Source organism: Chelonia mydas, chromosome 11 (assembly GCF_015237465.2).
Source record: "Chelonia mydas isolate rCheMyd1 chromosome 11, rCheMyd1.pri.v2, whole genome shotgun sequence".
Taxonomy (NCBI): domain Eukaryota; kingdom Metazoa; phylum Chordata; order Testudines; family Cheloniidae; genus Chelonia; species Chelonia mydas.
The window spans coordinates 39957041-39976992 of NC_051251.2; the positions used below are offsets into that span (position 1 = coordinate 39957041).

A 19952-nucleotide genomic window follows, 5' to 3' on the forward strand; every position below is an offset into this window, starting at 1 on the left:
TGGTGAGATGACCCTCAGGGCCTCGTGCCGGGGAAGGGGGAGGAGGGAGAGATCGCAGGGGAGTTGCTGTGACTCCTGCCTTCCCTTCATTGCCTGACTACGTCCTATGCCGTTTCTCTCCATCTAACGCAGACAAGGCGATTGCGCGCGCTTGTTTACTAATAGGTTCTGGACGCAGCGAATCACGGGGTGTCGGGGCTGGGGAGTGGGCTCTGGGGGGGTGCACTGGGGTCTCCCAGGAGGATGTGAAGCCCCCTGGCTGGCAGGCTCCCCGCCTGGAGTAACTTTGGGCCGCCCGCCCCTGGCTTGAAAGTCTCTCTCTCGCCGCCTTCATTGTGCTCCCCGGCGTTGTCTGTTCCCGATGATCACACACAGGGGACGGGGGACTCTCAGCTCACCAAGTCCGGCTCGTCTCACTCACTAGGGTCCGGGCGAGCCCCAAGCGCCTTTGACCAATCCAAAGCGATTATGCAAGACGGCGGACCAATCAGCTCCACCGGCTCATGAATATTCATAGTCTTGGCTGAGTCAAAGCTTTTAGGCGAGTTTGTGTAGATCTACGGCATCATGCTTAGACTTTTCAAAGAGACAAACTCCATTTTCTTATGAATGGAAAGTGAAAAGCCCTGTTCCGCTTAAATTGGGTTCTTTCCTGTCCTGAGAAACACAACAGACCCCAAAAAGGCAGGCTGAAGAGAGAACCCACACACAGACCAAGCGACAAGAAATGACCATGACTACCATGCCAGAGAGTCTTAATAGCCCTGTCTCAGGGAAGGCTGTCTTTATGGAGTTTGGGCCACCCAGCCAGCAAATGTCTCCTTCTCCCATGTCCCACGGACACTATTCCATGCACTGTTTACACTCAGCTGGCCACTCTCAGCCTGACAGCTCGTACAGCACAGCTTCGTCCTTCTCCAGACCGCTGGGCTACCCCTATGTCAACTCGGTCAGCAGCCACTCGTCTAACCCCTACATCAGTTCAGTGCAATCCTACCCCAACAGCTCCAGCCTGACTCAGACCCGGTTAGAGGAGACAGGTAGGTGCACTTGGCTTTGGGGAGGGGGGAGGGGTCGGGGAGGGGGGGGGGAGGGAGGGAGGTTGCTTGTATCAAAATATATCTATAAAAATAAAATAAAAATAATTAGTCAGAAAAGGCTGAAGCTCAGCGAGGATCAGCACACAGAGCACACAATGCCCGGCTGGAAAAAAATCAACCCAGATGTGCACGTATTAGTCTTCGTAATTATTTATTGCGTAGCGCTATAAACAATGTATGCAATTATGGGTAATTAAACCTAAACTGCAGCCTGTAAAAATAGCAAACTTTCTCTGGGAAGGAGCCTGGACTGCCATAATCGCCTGGAGCCTTTGTTAGCTCGACTTGTTCTTCACTTTTCTTTTCTTCCTTCTCATTATTGTTATTGTTGATGCTGCTTCTCTTGTTACTCCTATTTATTGTGCATCGTTTGTGGTTGTAGGGGCCGACTCGGAGAAAAGCACTGTAGTAGAAGGAGGGGAAGTTCGCTTTAACGGGAAAGGGAAAAAAATCCGCAAGCCCCGGACTATTTATTCCAGTTTGCAGTTGCAGGCTCTGAACAGGAGATTCCAGCAAACGCAGTACCTGGCTCTGCCCGAGAGAGCCGAACTCGCAGCCTCGCTGGGACTTACCCAGACACAGGTACAGCAGCCGCCGCTCCGTCCTACCCTCCACACAGCCCGCCTCATCGCTTTGCTTTTTCCTCTCTCCCCCCTTCTCTCTCCCTCGCACCGAGTGGCCCTGCCCTGCACCGGGAGCCGCCTTAGCCCGGCTTGTGGAAAGCTTGTGCCCAGGATCTGTCTGGGGGCTTGGGGGCCACGCGTGGCCGGACTGCTGGAGCAATAGAGCTAATCACTCAGCCTTCCACACCCCAAATCTACCAGCCTCGCCCTCCTCCTCCTCCCCGCCGGCCTTCGGGCCGGGTTTATTTGTGCATTCACTGTAAGTGCTTCGCCACAGCCTTTCTAAATTGATCCTCGCGGCATTTTTGGAAGGGGAGACGCGAAGTTTCCCACAGCGGAGGGTAGGTTTTGCCAGCTGTGGGCGCCTGGCCGGTTGGGGTCGGCTCAGTGTTACCTCTCTCGGCTAGTTTGGAGCAATAACAATAAAGCAAAGTTGCCTGCTCCGGGAGAAGAGATCGATCAAAACAAAATACGGTTTCACCCGCCCCACTAGCAAAGGCAGGGGGAAGGAAACCTGGAAAGGAGCCTGCTTGGAATGAACAGCTCGCCCGGAGACGACCGGGAGCGGGAGGCTTGAGTTCATTTCCAAAAGGGACGATTTGTTTATTGATTGCATTACTGTTTCAAGCCCGTGCTTAAACTGTAACTCCACTGTATGTTTCTGCCCACGCGCACCCATTTTCTGGGAGGGGAAAGGGGGAAATGGGCTCTGCTAATCCCTAAATCTTTGCTTTGATAGCAAAATGCCGTGAGATTGCGAAAGGATTTCCTGCTGTAAAGGCAGTTTGGTTGGAAATTTCAAAGCCTGATCCCGGCTGTTCTAGTCCTTTGGCCACTATTAGGGGTTTATTGGTATCAAACTTCTCGCACTGAGATTAGGAGTCAGGGCGAGCTAAGAACTTTCCATTATTCTGCAATAGAGGCGCTGGCAAGTCTCTGTTCTGGGCACACTGTCTCCAGACTTTTACACAGAGCCCTCTGAACAATCCCGTCTCCCTCTGCCCTTCTTCCCATTCAGTAATGGCTTCATTGTATTCCAGGTGAAGATCTGGTTCCAGAACAAGCGATCTAAATTCAAGAAGCTAATGAAGCAGGGAGGGGCAGCTTTGGAAAGCAGCGCTCTGGCGAATGGCAGGGCGCTCTCGGCCAGTTCGCCCCCAGTCCCCCCAGTGTGGAACACCACCTCGTCATCGGGTAAGACCTCTACGGGGACCCCGGGCACTTACATACCCAGCTACACATCGTGGTACCCTTCAGCCCACCAAGAAGCTATGCAGCAACCTCAGCTGATGTGATTACAAACCAGGTTCCCCATTTCAAGCACTATCGGTCCAGAAAAATAAATAAGCCCAATCAATAAACAGAGGGAAAAAAGAGAGGGGGAAATAAAAAGAACAAACAATCGGGAAAGAGGTCTCTTGCCCACAGAGCCATTAACACTGCACTATAGCGTGGTGCAGACAAGCACAGATGTGATGCGGGGCTGGTTCCCAACTGCTGACAGCTGACAGAGCAGCCATTAGCTCAACCGGAGAACAGCCTGGGAGCAGAGAGAAAATCCGACCCTCGGCTTTGTGGGACAATCAGAAAAATATGTTTGTAGAGGAAAAAAGCTCTCCTCTGTCCTGTCTGTCTGTCTGTGTCTAGCCTGATGAAATGTAGGTCATTTATTTACTACCCCACTCCTCTTTAACAGCAATGCGAAAACAACCTGTACTATAGCCAGATATTTTTTCTTTGCATTTGCCTGTACCCTTCACGACTCGTCTGTGTACATTTTTATTGTGGTTGTTAAAGGGAGAGATGGGGATTTAATTTATTGACTTAAATTACCACAGTAAGAGTGCTAGAAACACACGGACTATCTGGTTTGCAAAGGGCACTGTTTCAACGCACAGTTTACTTTAAACAAAACAAAACAAAAACAGCAAAAAGAAGGATGTGATTTTTAACTTTTACAATAACTTTTATACTTTGCTGGTGTGGAGAGGTTTGTTCCGAGTGGTCTGCATTTTTCACATCTCTAGAGTTATTTAGCAAAGAAAATAATACACATTATTTAATGGAAGTGGAATCACGGCAGCTGTTGATCGCTTTACGTAATGTGAAGAGAGGGAAAGGAAGGCAATAGTTCCCTATACTCAGCAGTTGGAAAGAGATGGCAGGGAAGAAGAGATGCCAATTGGCTCTAACGTGACACAATTCAGCTTTAAACGAAATCTCGAGGCTTTACCACAGAATGCCAATCTGAAGTCTACATGCGCTACTGAAGTGCAGGATCTGATCGCTGTACATATTTTATTCTTAATTAATTATTATTATTATTATTATTGTTCTGTAAACACGTTGCACAAATTTAGCCTTTTTTCCGTTCCGTTTTGTGTGGCTGTAAAACATGATGCTTTGTGACCTGAGATCTTGACATTTGACTTGTGAAGTTCGGAAGATGTGATAAACTGAGATCAGTCGTGTTTAGTGTTCTATATGTCAAAGTTTAGTTTTATATTGAGAATGTTAACTTATTGCTTTGTATCTGGGGGAAAACACAAATCTTTGTACATAAGTTATAAAGTTTCTTTGAGACAGTAAAATTATGGTTTGGAAAAAGAGCCTCTGCATTGTGCTGTTTATCGCCCGCGCATTTTCTCACGTGGGGCGCTTGTAGCAGACTCAAGAGCACTGGGGATGGGAACCTGCAATCCGATCTGAAGGGACATTGACAGACACTGTCAGCTGAGGTTTCACACTCTGTCCTCAGCAAGGGAAAGTGCAAGCCTCTTTCAAGCCTGGGAATTAGGCCTTGGCTAAGGGACCTGCGGCCTCTTCTATATATCTGAGCGTCGTGGAGACCAATCCACGTGGGAGACTTTCCAGAGAGAGAGATTTTAACCGGGCGAATAAATCAGGAGGTCTCATTGACAGATCTCTATCGGCATCTAAATAAGGGGCTCGGTGTGTTCCACACATGGGGTGTGTGTGTGTGTGTGTGTGTGCAAATATACATATGATATGATATAAGTGATATATATGTAAGATCCCAGCGGGCATTTCACACAGGCAATATTAAGAATATCCTGCCTTCCGATTTCAAAGCGAACCTGTCTGTGGGAGATGATACAGACAACTCACACCGTGCAGACTCCTTTGGGTTTTATCTTCCCTTCATTGCAACTCGCCCACAGTCACTGGTTGTTTGTTGTTGTTGTTTTGATGGGAAGAAAATAGACCTCGAGAGCGCAGTGGGGAATGTTACTCACATCAGCTTTGGCTACGTGTTTAGTCCCAATTCTCCGGCCCGAAGCTCCTCTTTAACTCATTTCTGCCGCCCTCTTGCCCCATCGTCCCCCTGTCTCTGTTTTGATGCATCCTTTGTCCTGTTCATTGCAAACGGAGGTGCTCCCGGCTTCCTCTTTTTGCCTCTCTTGGATTGGGCGCAATCTTTTCCCCTAGGCTGAATGGCGGGGGAAGCTATGATGTGTTTTAAGTGAATGGTTAGAAGAAGAAGCAGGTGCTGCAGGAAAAGGCCGCGGTTTGGAGGAAAGAAAGTTAAAGTGGAGCTCAGGTTAAAAAAAAGGGGGGCTGACAAGTTCAAAGGGGCCTGGGCTGGATGCTGGGGTCTGAGCGAGCACCTTGTGTGGCAGCCCCCTCTGGGCTTTAAAAGGAGGCTAACGTGCTCCCTGCTCTCTAACCACACAAGGTGCGTTTACACCAGACGTCAAAAGCGGAGCGCCGGCATGGCAGAGGGCGAGCTGCGCCCGAAGCGAGCCGGTGTCCCAAGCGGCCTAGGGCCCAGGGCTTTGCTTTCGCCTTTCACGGGACCGACACGTTGTAAAGCGAGGCTGGGAGCGTCAGGACATCAGCTGGTACGGAGAGTTCCAGCTCTAGGACCTGGTGCCTCCCTTCAGGGCCAAGCTAGGGGCTGCTGGGGGGTGGCGTGGGAGCCGTCCTGCCCGGCTAGAAGGGAGAAGGGCTGAGCAGGGGAGAAAGGGAAATATTCCCCGTAGTCCCCCGGTGTGGGGGGCGGGGGGGCGGAAGGCTGGATCGTTTGTTCAAGCGGGTGCCCTTGTTTTGGGTGCCCTGGTACTAAAGCGGGGCACAGGCCTAGCTTTAAAGACCCCAAGCAGAGTTTATCCAGCGGCAAATTATGCATCACAGGCTTTGTAGGCTCCGAAAATGTCTCCCGGTGTTAGTGGAGCTGCACTGCGCCTTGCCAGCTTTCCCGTTTTTCTGCGGCGGGGGCAGGTAGATGTGTGTCTGTGGTGGTGGTGGGGACTCCGGTACAAGGATTTGGCAAGTCGTTATTATGCAGAGGAGATTTTCCCTTCCTCCCCATGTTGGATCTGAGCAGTTCTGACACGCAGCTTGTGTGGGCCGGTGGAGATTTGCTGTCCCTGAAAACTCACTTGGTCAGGGCAGGAAATGAAGGAGCATGTTTCTGAGCAAGCCGCCAGCAATCACGGGGATGCTCTGAAGGATACAGTTTGCCCTCAAACCCCCCAACCTTAAGCAAAACAATCGCCGCTGGAAATTTGCAAGCTAATAAGGCTATCAAATAGATATAAAATAGGAGAGTCCTGTCACAAATGCAACTCAATGGAGATGTGATGGGAAAGGAGCTCGAGCCCGCTGCGTGGTCCGTAGCTCACAGTAGCTAGGTTTTTTTGTAAAATTTAATTTTCTGACTAAACTAATCTGGCCACTTAAAGAGTTATTAAGACCGAGGTTTGGGCTCAGATATACCAACTTATTAAAGCGGCTTTGCAAAGATCAGATGCCCACAGCTGTAATTTTGGTTAAAGCTTTATAAATCAGAGCAGAATCGTCACATGGTAGATTTGATCTGGGAAGTCGCTGCATCTGCTTTGTATTCCGATTGCAATGTGGGGATCTGCATGCAGTTTCCATAGTGGGGGGGAATCCCTCCCGGGAGGTTGTGTGGAGGAAGGTAATGATAAATTGTATCGATTTTGTTGTGACACGCACCCATTTTTCAATTCTTGGTGATGAGTGATCAAATGATGCGGTCATGTCTAATGTACGTTCAAAAGATAAGGCACGGGGTGCAGTTACCGGTAAACACAGGATTGGAGCAGGAGACTAAAGGGGAGAGATAAGGGAGATCCGCTGCATTTTGAGTTCACAGGGAATGAAAGATTCTGCCTGGAGAAACACTGAAGAAACACTCTGTATTTCCTGCAATGCCACCGGCTAAAATGTGAACACGAACAGCCCCTATCTGAACAGTAATTGTCTGACTCAGTGGCTACATTATTTACAGATAATAATGCAAATCTCACACGCCCCAGCCTAATGCAGTCAGAGACCAAATGCCTTTGACCGGACAGGAACGGTGTGGTCAAGCATATTGGAACACTTTAAGATATATTAGCTTCTACTAATTCAATAACGTCTTGCTAACCGTTCAAATAGAGAAATTATTAGTTTTCTCTCAACTAGGCGGTCTTGAGTTAGAGTCTATTATAATTGTATATTTGAAAATGTTAATCTCAATAAAGACCTAATTAATTCTGCCTTGTTGCTGACAAGTAGTTCATCAAATATCTGATTCGAAGATTTTCATAATGAGGATATTAATTAAACTATGAATAATCCAAAGGTGTTTATATTGAAACAATACCTCATTACAATGATTAAATACTGATTTCGAATATTATACCTTTACCAATTGTCACCCTGCAAACACAACCGTATGGATGGGTCTGTAAATGGCAAAATGCAATTTTGGGACATTTTTTTTCTTGTCGGAAAAAAATGTGGCCCTCATTTTCAAACACTTCTGAACTAGGCTACACACCGCTTAATGATGATCAAAATGACTCTTTTCTGCTAAAAAAGACCCCAAAGTGTGCGTACAGCTGCAAACCCAAGAGGGTCAGCATCATTTCACTGTATTCTCTTCTTGATTACAAGCCGAGCCCATCAAACACAACATAATTACAGTAATTTCAGGTTTATTTATTCTAATGCAGTTTCCCCATCTCTCTGGTAATTATGAGCAATTTTTTCGCCCAGGGAATCTTTTTGCATTAACAAAAGAGATAACGCACTGAAAGCCAAATTTGCTGTGCATTGAGAAAAGGGAAGGAAAAAAAAATAAAATAGGTGCGAGCTGCCATCTCTGCAATTCTCCTATATTGGAGCACTGCAAATTGCTTGCAGGTGTATGGAGCCAGACTGTCAATAGGAAGGGGCTTCCAAATTAGCAAATGCACAATGTCGAAGTAATGAAGACAGACTTAGCAAAATTGCCAAACAACAGATATCTCTTTAATATCTTCTACCAAAAAAAGAAGAAAAAACCCTCTGGCGTGTCTTCTAGAACTCCCTGAATGGCTGTTGTACATATGTCAATCTAATTGCAGAGCAGCGCACAGCCTCTGAATCTAGAAATGTTTTAAAAATCAGAGTCCAAACCAGTTCACATCGGATGTCTCCCCCCACGTGTTAAAAATAAATCCACATTTTGTCCAGATCAAATATCCTTCCACAGTCCGCTGGCTTCCCTGCAGCTCCCTCACAAGTTTCACAGCAGAGAAAAAGTTTGAGTTGGCTTTTGGCTACCCCCGATATTTATTAATCCGTGAATAATTTTAACGTTTGCGAAAAATCACAGAAACCAGAAAATACACCCTAAATTCACTAAAACATATCAAAGAGGAAACTGTTCAGCTGAGCACCAACTAGAAGAAGAAACGGTAATCAATAAAACCAGGTTCCTCTTTTGTGCGTGAGGTTTCCCCCTCCTAACAAATTTCCCCACTCTGCATCGCAGCCTCTTTATTAAAACAGGTGGGAGGAAATATCGTATTTGATCGCACAGGTCAGCAGCTTGTGATCATCACACCGCTGCACGTTTGTCTGTAGTTCTGTTATTTCTGATTTTTTCCAAAGCAAACACTGAAATCCAGCAGCCCCGCACACACAGTATATGCTGTACACATCCACCAGAGACCCCATGAACAGCAACATCTAGATTCCTCTACCGCCCCCCCCCCATTGCACTATGAATCTTAAGGGATCTAGCATCAAGGTTTCTCCCCCCTTTTAATAATCTTGACACAACTGACAAGAAGTTTTGATGGAAGAATTAGTTGGTGCATATATAATCACTCCCCCACCCCCTTACTCCCCGCGCTGGGAAACTTATCGACACAGCGCAGCCATCCACCCTTCAGAAAAATGAAACCGTGTTGCCACCCTTACCTTCAGTCTCAATTTCAGTTAATCTGGACACAATTCTGTGCTTTACAACAACTCAAAGGATGGAAGGCGGCATTTTGCTATGAAAGTTACAAGAGAAAGAGAGTGGGAGAGAGGATGGAGAGGAAGAAGAAAAAAAAAAAGAAAAAGAAGAAGCCAGCACAATAATAATATCCCGAGAGTGCAAATGTGGATTGAAATCCCCCAGAGATGAAGATGCCTCGGAGAGCAGAGCCTTTTTTGCAGCTCCGCTCTTGCAGAATATGACTGAAATTTTCTGCTATATAGCCTCTGTCTTTATAGCTGATGAAAAAAATTGCAGATTATTAGCATAAATGTTTACTCTTCATTACGCTGATGACATTGTGCACTCGAGATCTTGGTAATCTTTGGGAAAATTATGAGTAATTTTTAAAAATTTTAAAGCAGCAGCAGTTACCATGCAATTCAGGCTAATTCTGCGTAGGCTCCGAACGGATATAATTATCGAGGAGTCAAGATGTTATGCTAAAAACTATGCATTGATATTCCCATTTATTATGTACATACAACTTTGACAATGTTGATGCTTGAAATAGCAGGAAATTGTCTTGCGCAAAAATTACAGTCCATATTAGGACATGTGAAATTGCGAAGAATTATATAGTAATTGCAGGCTTTCAGATGGGAGAGCCAGAATGCTCAAACTAGTGCAAATGTGGATAAAATTACAGATCAGAGCAAAAATTAGGGAAAAAGGGGGTCTGGGATTTTTCAAGTTGGCTATAGGATTCCGGAAGTGTCTAATGCCACATGATTGCTACAGCTTTAGGGGAGACATTTATGCCTCAAGTAACTCCTTTGCCAGAGCTGCTTTAATTCAATTTCTCATGCCTTTTCTCTTAATAGGAGCAAATGAGTAAATTGCCTACCCATGGCAAAATTTCACCAGCCTCTCCCTGCAAATTTGCCAGGGAGATGATTCCCCTGGCTCAGGTTGGATTCCGGGCTGAGTCCCCCTGGACTCAATCTGGTAACTGAGCTGGAGAAGTTAATTACACCAGATTCCCTCCCACCCTTCTTCTTTCTCTGGCTCGGCTCCCCATCCCCCTCCCCACCCGGGCTGCAGCAGGGAGATCCGAGCGTGCTGCACAGCTCTGACCCACTGCAGGAGCCCTAGGGTGGCAGCCACCCCACAGGGAAAGAGGGCGCGGCGGGAGGAGCCCTTCAGCAGCAAGTCACAGGAGCAGTTCAGGCAAATCCGAGCACGCTTGCTGCTAAAGGTGCAAGAGGGTGGGGGAGAGAATTGAAATCTCCAGCCCCACTTTTCTCCGCACTTTTGGAGACTAACCTTGAAAGCGCCCCAGCGGTTGCACGTTCCAAGATCAGCCCCCACCCCACCTCAGCCCCTTTATTCCGCCTGCAAACGTGATTTGCCCACCAATGCTTCGCGGCTCTAGGGCGCAGCTCTTCCTCCGGGCATGGGAAGTGTTCTGTGTTCCCGCCGCTGGCCCCTTGCAAAGCCTAAACTCAGTGTCGCTGGGACCCAGGCTGGACAGGGCTCACTGCTCTGGGGGCGCCTCATTTAGCCCGGAGAAGACAGGCAGAGGGGGAAACAATAATAAAAGAGGTGTCTGAATGTAAAGTATCGCAATGTGTTTTCGCCTTCCCCCTACTGAATGTTACGTGCGTGTAGAGCTCGTGTAAAGCAAGCGCAAAGCAAAATAAATAGCACCCGAGTGACTGAGAGGGGGGCTGGTTTGGGAACTGGAAGCAATGGCTTGAAAGACGGGACACTGGGAAATGCCAAGGAGCGGCCAGTCCAAGTGGTATCTGGATTACACGGAAATCAAATAAACGAAAAGGATTCTCAGGACAAGTCAGTCAGTCTGTCTGTCTTCCTGGCGCGATCGTCTAGTTTTCCTATGTCTCAGTGGGGGCGCTTACACGGCTATATATTTTTGACAGCCCCAGGGCGTAATGTAGCATCTTGTAATGTAGCAATCACTGACAAAGTACATCCCTATTATGCAGAAGGTCCCGCTCCTCGAGGCGTCGGAACCCTGCTCCCTCCCCACATCCTGCTGTTACGCAGTGTCACGATCGTGGCGGGCGCTTGAACCCAATCACCCGGGACAATCTTCATCTCCAGCGCCGTAGACCTTAACAGCGCTCGCTGCTGCGGCAGGAGCCCCGCGCGGTTCCGGGGTGCGGCGGCTGCACGCTCTGCCTGGCTGCTCTGTGTCGGGACTTCATTACACAAAACACCAGCTTAGCAAATGACTTTCTTGGTTCCAGGTGTAAATCCACCCCGGGCCCTAGCGGCCTGTTGCAGCCTGGCGGAGTGAGTAGCGAGCGGGGAAATGCTTGGCGAACTTTTCACCTCGTGGAGCAAGCCCCTCTCGGTATTGTATGTGATGACCGCGGCTGAAATAAGGCGGTGTAAAGAGAGACGTCTTTTATTTATCAAGATACAAAAGGTGGGACTGCTTTTAAATGAGCTCTTGGCGCCTGGCGCGCTGTACACACGGTGCATTTCAAAGCAGGCATTAGGAAGCAAAAGCAGAATGTAAAAGGGCTCCTCCATTTCTGTACAAACACGGCTCAAGTGTCCCTTCAAAACCTCGCTAAAGAGGCTCGGAAATGGTTACACACAGAGGGATATTCCCAGTTTTTTACCCTCCAGGCTGAGTGGAATGGGAAGCCGTCAAATCTAACCCACATTTCTGTCTCTGCTGATCACACTGAAAAGTTTGGGGGAAGGGGTTTGTTTTTTGTTCGGTCCTTGCTGAACTGCAAAGAAACCAGGAAGGTTCAATGCCCATCATTTCCAGGGTATTTGAATTTGAAACTCTTCCTTCGCCTCCAAAGTGCCTGCAGAGCTCCTCGCAAGCCTGGTTTTATTTCAGTGGTTTGCTTCCAAGCGAAACATGAAACGTATACCCCTGACCACAAATAATCATGTCTGGAAATTTGGAAACTCCTGTGGCCCTGCCGTGGTTATCTAAGGCAGAGGCTCTTAGTTAGCTAGATTGCCCTTCCCAGCACCTGCCAATGCCTGGCTCTCCCCTGACACTGCTCTGGTGCAGGTCGAGAGGGATTACAATTAAGATTTATGGGTTTGATAAAGTCGGGATGTTTCCCGGTGGATGCAGGGGAGTTGACTGTTTCCCATTTCCATTTGTCATCAGCACATTTGGAAGGCCCGTTCATCACCGGGGGAGGGGATGTCTGCTAGGGGCCGGATCACAGGGCCCTGTGTCTTGGAGAGAGCTGCAACTTGTGAGAAACGTTTCCAAGAGCTTTGCCTGGGGCGGCTATGGAGACTCTCGCTTCCTCCCCTCCCTTCTCTGTCTCCCATGCTCTCCCGCTCCCTTTCTCTCCTCTGTCTCTTTCTTTCTCCCCCTCGGCTCCCATCTTTCTCTCCTTCCCCCACGCTCCGCTCTTCTCCTGACTCCCCCTTTCTTTTTCGCGTCCCCCCTCCCCTTTCTTCTCTCCTTCTGCTCACTCGCTCCTCTTTTCCCTCCCTCCTCCCTTGTCTCCGTCTCATCCGGGGTGAGTGTGTTCGTAGCTCCCTGGAGCAATCTGCCCTGCCAGGCTCCAAGACTCCGCCGCGTCTACGGGCCAACCCAGCCCACCCAGCGCCTGTCCCGCCCGCCCGGCTCTCATGCCAAGGCCTGTTGCGTGATTCCAACTGGGGCTGCACATTCCCTGCCCCAGGCGCTGTGGTTTAGGCCTCTTAATCATCTCGTCTGCAGCAGAGGCCTCAGCACCAGCCACTTCCCTCTACTCCCTGCGCCAGTTAAGGCTGAAGGTTCCACTTGCTGAGCAGCAGCAGCAAGATCTACAGCGGCTCAACAGAGAAAAAGGCCGCCTGGGATTTGGACCCAAGCCTGCTTCCGGACAGGCCTCTTTGGTGCATGGCTTCATATCCTGCCGAAAGGCTCTTTCATGTTACAGCCCTTTGGGGGCTACTTCAAATATTAGCATGATTTTCAGAGCTGCTCTCTGCCGGAAAAGGCCTGTGTCAAAAAGCAGCACCAGAGGCATGAGATGTTAGCACTGACACTCATGCATCTTGGTGAGAGCGGGACTCCCTTCCGGGGACTTTGGCCGGTGGTTCGGACCCACAGTTAGGCTTTGCTAAAAATAAAAGCTGTTGCAAAAGCTGGTGGCAGCAGAAGCATTTCCATCTTTTCCCCTGCAATGCGAACAGCGCTCTTTGGGCTATAAACAGCCCCCTGCAATAGTGACAACCCAAACATAGGGGCTCTTGGACAGTAAAGTCAAGTGACACCAACTAGTTGTGCTTGTCCTGCAGCCAGAAGCTGAAACTCAACAAGGCTCCTGGTAACAAGTTAGGGCCAAAGGGGGGTCAATTAGACCAGTTTAAAAGGAGTAACTCCATTGATTTCAATAAAAATTACTCCAGATGAACACTGGTGCAACTGAGCAAAGTTAAGGCCTACCTAGTTGGTTTTATTTTTTTAAAAAATCTTTGTTTTATTGGTAACCAAACTAGGGAAGCCTAGTAAAGAATTGGTTACCCGCCTGCAATGCAACCAGCCTGCACATTGCACTGACGGGGCCTGATTGGAAGAGGCTGATACAGCTCCATACAGCTCCCCCTTGGCTGGTGGGGAGCTGGATTTAGGGCTACTTTGAAGGGAGGTCACTGATCAGGTACCATGGAACACACAAAACACCTCCACTGGCCCAGGCTTTCGCACAGCAATAACGTTGTAGGATCCCAACCTTCCCCTTAGCAGCAATCATGCAGGCAAAGTAGGGCAGCTCTGCCTAGCAGCCAGCCCCAGCGCACTGCAGGGCCCTCGAGTTTGGCACTAGGTAGTTAACAATGAATTTTAAAAGCTTCTTGGGGCTGGGGGTGCAGCGCCCAGTGCAGACTGGTCAGGGCTGGAATCGGTTACCAGTGTCGCCGCCCCGTGTGTCACACTGGAGCCCGGAGGAGCTGCAAGTCGGCAGGAGACAGTCCCGGGCTAAATGTCTGTGGCGCCAGCGCGCTGGGAGGAGGGGCCGAGTCTGGCATTGCTAGGGGCTTGCTGAGTGATTCATGGCTGCTGCAGACTGGCAGGGGCGAGATTTTACTGTGGAGGGGAAGGGAAGGGAAGCGAAGGGGGAGGGGACGGTCAATTACTCAATGCAACAGTTGTAAGGAGGGCAAAGAAAGCCACGTAAGAAACATACAGACCCCTCCTCCAGGGCTGGGCTGTAAGGGAGTGCTAGGTAAGTTTGCAGAGCGGCAGGGGCTAGTGTAAATAGGTGTCTATAATGTGTGTGAGTCTGGATCCCGAAGGAAATACAGACCAAGTACAGTGAAAACAAAATAATTTATTTAAATAATCTCTTACTGTAAAAGCAACATTAAGAGTATTTTGTGTCCATAATAAATAACCAACAGTACCTTTTTTTTTGTTTTGAGGTTTAAACAACGACGGTGAGGGGGAAATCAGTAGCTTATTTTGACAGCAAAGAGAAAACGTATCAAACTGAAAATAATCAGGAAGGTGTGGCGCCTACGCAGAGAGCTGGGAGTTTCCACACTTTGGTCACAAAAACCAAAAATGAAATACAGGCTGATCCAATGGAATTTTTTTTTATACAAAGAAAACATGAAAAAAATCTGCACAGACAGCTTTATTTACAAACATTTCCTCGGGAACGATAGTCCTGCACCCATTTAAAAAAGATAATTTAAACTCGGGAATTTTTTTTTAAATCTACATATAAAAATTATTTATCTTTTTTCAACATCAAAATGAGGTCATCCGCAAAGGCACCTATAAACTTTTAAAAAATAAAATTAACAAAAGTTATCCACTGGTGATTTGATGAAAAATAGGAGAGGAGGGAAGGGGAAGTTTTATTTTCTATTTGCTGTGAACTACACGGGAAGGGGAAAATAAACCGCAGGCAGGAACTGGAGTTGGAATAGAGAAAGACACGGGGTGAGGGAGACACAGAGGTAACCGAGCCCGGATCAGAACAAAGCAAAGTCTGCAGGGAAGAGTTATTCGCCTGTTTAATGTGCCAGAGGGAGAGGGAGGCGTTGAATGCCGAAGAAATTCTTCATCAAAGCACCAGTGTCTGTACCTCAGTCCGCTCGGGTGTGTGTTGGGTTTGATCCCCCTGGATCTCTGCTCAGCGGGGCTTGTTTGCTCAGTCTCTGCCGAGTTAGAAAATCGTCCCTGCACTGATGGCCGCGCTGTGGTGATGGTGATGGGGCTGCGCTTGCTGCAGGATCGGGGAGGCGGCTTGCAGGTGAGAAGCGGTGTTAGCCGCCTGGTGATACCAGGAGTAGTTACCGAGGAAAGCGGCCGCTCCGCCGCTGGGGCTGGATCCCGAGCTTCCTCCGCTGCTCATGCGCTGGTGTGGAGCAAAGTCCCAGGTAGGGGCCGAGGTCGGGGGCGAAGCGCAGGGGGGAGAGGCGCTGCCTCCAGGATGCTGCTCCGAGGGGATTTCGCCACTTTTCCACATCTTCTTGAACTTGGACCGGCGGTTCTGGAACCAAATCTTCACCTTTCCAAAGGGAGACAGACAGACAGGCGTGAGAGCTGGGCTGGGGAGGTGCTGGGTGTGGGGCGGCTGGCAGGGCAGGGTAATGGCAAGCCAGAGGTTATTATGAACAGAGGGCTTGCTCCAAGATCCTCAGCTGGGCCAGGCAGAGCATGGGGGTGGGCGAGCTGGAGGGCAGTGGGGGTGGGGAACCGGGCGCTAAAGAGAGCAAGAAGGGCCAATCAGTTGTTTCAACCCCTCCGTATGCCGGAGAGCAGACGAAGCGCAGATAACATTTCTCTGAGAGTTGTGTTAATCCCAGCGCCTCCCTCCCACGGACACGAGTGGGGTAAGGGCCACGGCCCATTTCATCATCCCGGGGGCGCAAACTAGGGAACTGCAAACAGGGTTCTCCGTTACTGAATGTGTAACAGCGGGCAGGAAAAACAGACCAGACACGGTGAGACACAGCAGGGACTATGCCACGTGCCCCTCTGAGCCAGCGCTAAAAGGCACGGACCCTGTGCTGCAGGACGCAGGGTGCAAGGCGTAAAGGGCAAAAATTCTGGCCCTGTTGAAGTCAATGGCAAAACTCCCACTGAATTCGACAGGGCCAGGAGTTCACCCTGAGGATGAAAAGTACCGGGGCATCTTACCTGCGTCTGGGTGAGGCCTAGGGATGCCGCCAGTTCAGCTCGCTCGGGCAGTGCCAGGTACTGGGTCTTCTGGAAACGCCTCTGTAGAGCGGCCAGCTGGAAGCTGGAATAGATCGTCCTGGGTTTCCGCACTTTCTTTGGCTTCCCGTTTACTATCCTGACCTCGGGCTCGCATTCTTCCTTCTCTGCTATAATGACAACAACAATCACCACCATCACTCACCAGCCATGCTGTAGGGAAAAGTTAACCTGGAATCAACAAAAGGCAGCTGATTTGCAAGACGTTGTTCCCCATGCATCCTATTCCTATAAGCCCTGCGTGAATTACCGGGAGAAACGTGGCCAGTCCATCCCCTTGCTAGCCTCTTGCTCCCATCCCCCGCCAAACCAGTGATCCGCAGCCAGAGCGGCTTGATTGCCTTAAAAAGGAGAGGGGGAGGGAGGGGCACATTTAAAAATAATGGACCAAATCCTCGTCCGGTGTAAACAGACCAAGCTCTGTCTAAGGCGATGGAGCTGCTCTGTTTGACACCAGCTGACCCCAAACTATTTCCCCCAGAGGCTTAGCCCTACCAGACTCATTGTTAGCCGGGGAAGCCCTGGTTCCATAAGGTCCATAGGAGCTGTAAGTGGCAGTGTAACCCAGGTCGTAGCCGGCTTTGGCGGAGTAGGGAACCGTATTGATGCCGCTGGCGTGATACTGGTAAGAGCCCATCTGTGCATAGGGCGACCCGCCTCCTCCGCCGCCTGTTCCGTGCTGCTGCTGCTGGTTGGTGTAGTAGCTGCTGTCGGTAGCTGTGGACACGGGTAAGGTGGGGGACTCCTGGGACTTGTGCAGGCTGCTGTGCTGGTGGTAACTGTTGGAGGTAATCTGGTTTGAATGCATATCTGAGACTAGACTGTCAAAGACTCCAGTCATCCTGATCCTCCCTCCCCAAATGTGGGGGGGGGGGGAGGCAGCCGCAGCAGCAGGGGGCGAGGGAGAAAGGCGCCTCAGCCCTCAGGACAAGTACAGGGAGAGCAGAGACGCTGCTGCTGGAAGCCCCGAGGAGGAGATCACTGGAGGTCCCACTCTGTTGCTGGAGGAGTCACCATCATAGCCCGGTCACACACTCTCCCAGACACCGGGCGGCGGCCGCAGCAGCTCACTCGGCTCCCCAGCAGCTTTACGATTGTCTGCCGCGGTGGAAGCTGCCAGGCGGGCATTTAACACCAGTCACGTGAGGGAAGGCGACGTCACCTAGCAACAGCCAATCAAGTGCGCAATCACATTGTATCCCCTCGGGTTCCATAGAACCCCAGGACACAGGAGGCGCCTCACATGTGACACGTGCGCTGAAAGGGAGGGGTGCGTGCGGGGAGGGGGAACAAATACAAAAGGGAACCAGCCTACAGGGGGGTTTACACAAAACAGAGTATTGCCATTTTAGTATTCACACTGCAGCAGTATGTATAAATACGGCAAACTAGGGGGAAGATGGAGCAGTTAGATCTGAGCCCCGTCAGATCCACGGCCAGATCCTAGTCCAGCAAGATTCTAGTCTAATCAGATGTTACTGTAGCCTAGTCATATTCTACTTTAGCCAGATCTGGATATGAAGCCCTAGGTATATTTGTTGATATAGTTATCACGGAGGCAAGAAACCCCTGGAGTCTCCGCAAACTCTCGTTTGTTCTGGTTTCCCGCTTAAACACATCCTTTTCATGAGAGCTGAGTTTAGAGTGGAGCGGTGGGTGCTGTTACTGGAATGATGATGATATACAGCCAGAATATTATACAGTTCGCACATAAAGCGTGTCCCTCAGATACAAGGTGGTGGGTTCCGTTCAAGAATCTAAATAGACAGATAGATGTAATTCAGTGACAAGAGGGCAGAAGAATGGGAGACAAGTGACTTGGGTGCTATACCTAGGGTTACCATTGAGTCGCTTTGTGACCCTGGACGAGTCACTCAACTTCTCCGTGCCTTGATTTCTCCATCTGTAAAATGGGGATAAGGACCCTCATCCCTGTTTGTAAAGTGCTTTGAGATCTGGGGAGTAAAAACTGCTATGTAGGTGTCACGGTATTCATTTTTAATATCTGCATGGACCTAGAGCTGTCAATAATCTGCACCTCGCAGTGGTGGGTGTAGCCCTGAGTCCCAGTTAACGAATGTTTGGATTACATAAAGTTCTTTGAGAATCTTGAATGAAAGACTCTATATAACATACAAATTATTATATTTATTACTATGTCAATTCGGGAACATCCTTGGTTACCTTAATCATTTCTATTTTTATGTGCATATTGTTACAGTTATTAGATCGAATTAGAAAGATGAAAAACTAAAGATGTACAATATTTTCTTAACGGAACTGAGCTTCATAATTCGTATCCTTAACAGTCAGATTCCATTCCAAATTCTTTAGAGCACTTCCCATTGAACAATATACGGCACCAGTATTAAATGAATTGCATGTTCATGTTTTGTTGCGGTCTCAGGATAACTTTTTATTTCTTAACGATTGTTTACAACATACATTTGTAATTTTTAAAAGTCCGGTTTGATTCTCTTCTTTCTTAAAGTGGGAATACAGACTGGGAGGAAGGAAAACACGTTTTATGGATACCCAAGTTAAATTTATGATATTGCCTTGTACCGCCACCTAGCGGGGAAAACACTGTGTCTCTGCGTTCAGGTAGAGTAGATAGACATACAGTCTATTCCTACCGAGGCGCCGGTCTCTCCAAACACCCAAAAGAACAATTTACAAAATGGTAATTAAAAGCCACAAAACTGTGCTGGAACTCACTGCTTGAAGTTCCTCTGAGGAAAGACATAATTGTGTCACTGAACCAACTTGTTGCATCAACAGTGTAACGGAAAACAAGTTGGTGGTGTGAAAAATATTATCTCATTACACAAAGTAAAACTATTTCCCCATGTTTATCCCCCCCCCCCCCCCCCCCAGTTCCTCAGACATTCTTGTCAACTGCTGGAAACGGTCCTCCTTGATTATCACTACAAAAGGTTTTTTCCCGCTCTCCTGCTGGTAATAGCTCACCTTACCTGATCACTCTCCTTACAGTGTGCATGGTAACACCCATTGTTTCATGTTCTCTGTGTATATAAATCTCCCCACTGTATTTTCCACTGAATGCATCCGATGGAGTGAACTGTAGCTCATGAAAGCTTTTGCTCAAATAAATTTGTTAGTCTCTAAGATGCCACAAGTCCTCCTTTTCATTTCATGACGAGATCTCAGTTAGTCCCCCGGTTCTATACGGATACAGAGCTTCACTGTAAAAGCACAAGCAAAGTGATATAGCTGAAATATTGTATTTCCCCCTCTGACTTTATTAATAGCTAAATCGTGTGTGGATCAATACAATGCTACTTGTCAGAAAATTGTTTCCTAGAGGAACTTATAAATGCAAATTAATCCCTGTATCGATCCGACCTTGTAAAACACACACGTAGCTCAGCCGCGTTTGTGGTAGAAGCGATTGCCTCTGGAAGTCTAATAAGCGTGCATTTCATGTTAAACCCACTCTTTTCAGTACTAGTGTCCTCTATTTTAAGACAAGCTGAGAAGAAAGGCAGCTACTTCGCCGGCAAAATTTATGCGTTAATTGATTTTTAATAATGTAAAAATGGAATAAAACCCGGTTAATTGCTTTCTTTGCGGAGTTTTAAACTGGTCAACAAGTTAAGGCTGGATCTAAAGGTTGGGGGGGTCTACAGGGAGCAGTCTCTTCAGCTCCCCCAAACTCCTCCGGCACCCTCAGAAGATCAGATCCGTTTCCTTCCTACACGAGGCCAGCTGTCCCGGAGGGGTGGGTGGGTGAGTGTGCTGTGTAGGGTTGCCAAGTG

At 48.6% G+C, this 19952-nt stretch overlaps 2 protein-coding genes across 2 annotated transcripts; one reads left to right on the forward strand and one right to left on the reverse strand.

Annotated features, from left to right (window-relative positions):
- Window positions 1-224: 224 nt before the first annotated feature.
- On the forward strand, window positions 225-3650 carry DLX1 (distal-less homeobox 1). The gene is made up of 3 exons (XM_007056577.3): window positions 225-1040; window positions 1483-1682; window positions 2764-3650. The coding sequence occupies exons 1-3, from the start codon at window positions 728-730 to the stop codon at window positions 3016-3018; spliced, it is 768 nt and encodes a 255-aa protein (XP_007056639.1). The 5' UTR covers window positions 225-727; the 3' UTR covers window positions 3019-3650.
- An 11011-nt stretch (window positions 3651-14661) lies between these two features.
- On the reverse strand, window positions 14662-17276 carry DLX2 (distal-less homeobox 2). Its single transcript, XM_007056576.4, has 3 exons — window positions 16669-17276; window positions 16096-16283; window positions 14662-15463 (listed from the first exon to the last, which is right to left on the reverse strand). The coding sequence occupies exons 1-3, from the start codon at window positions 17012-17014 to the stop codon at window positions 15119-15121; spliced, it is 879 nt and encodes a 292-aa protein (XP_007056638.1). The 5' UTR covers window positions 17015-17276; the 3' UTR covers window positions 14662-15118.
- Between the last annotated feature and the right edge of the window lie 2676 nt (window positions 17277-19952).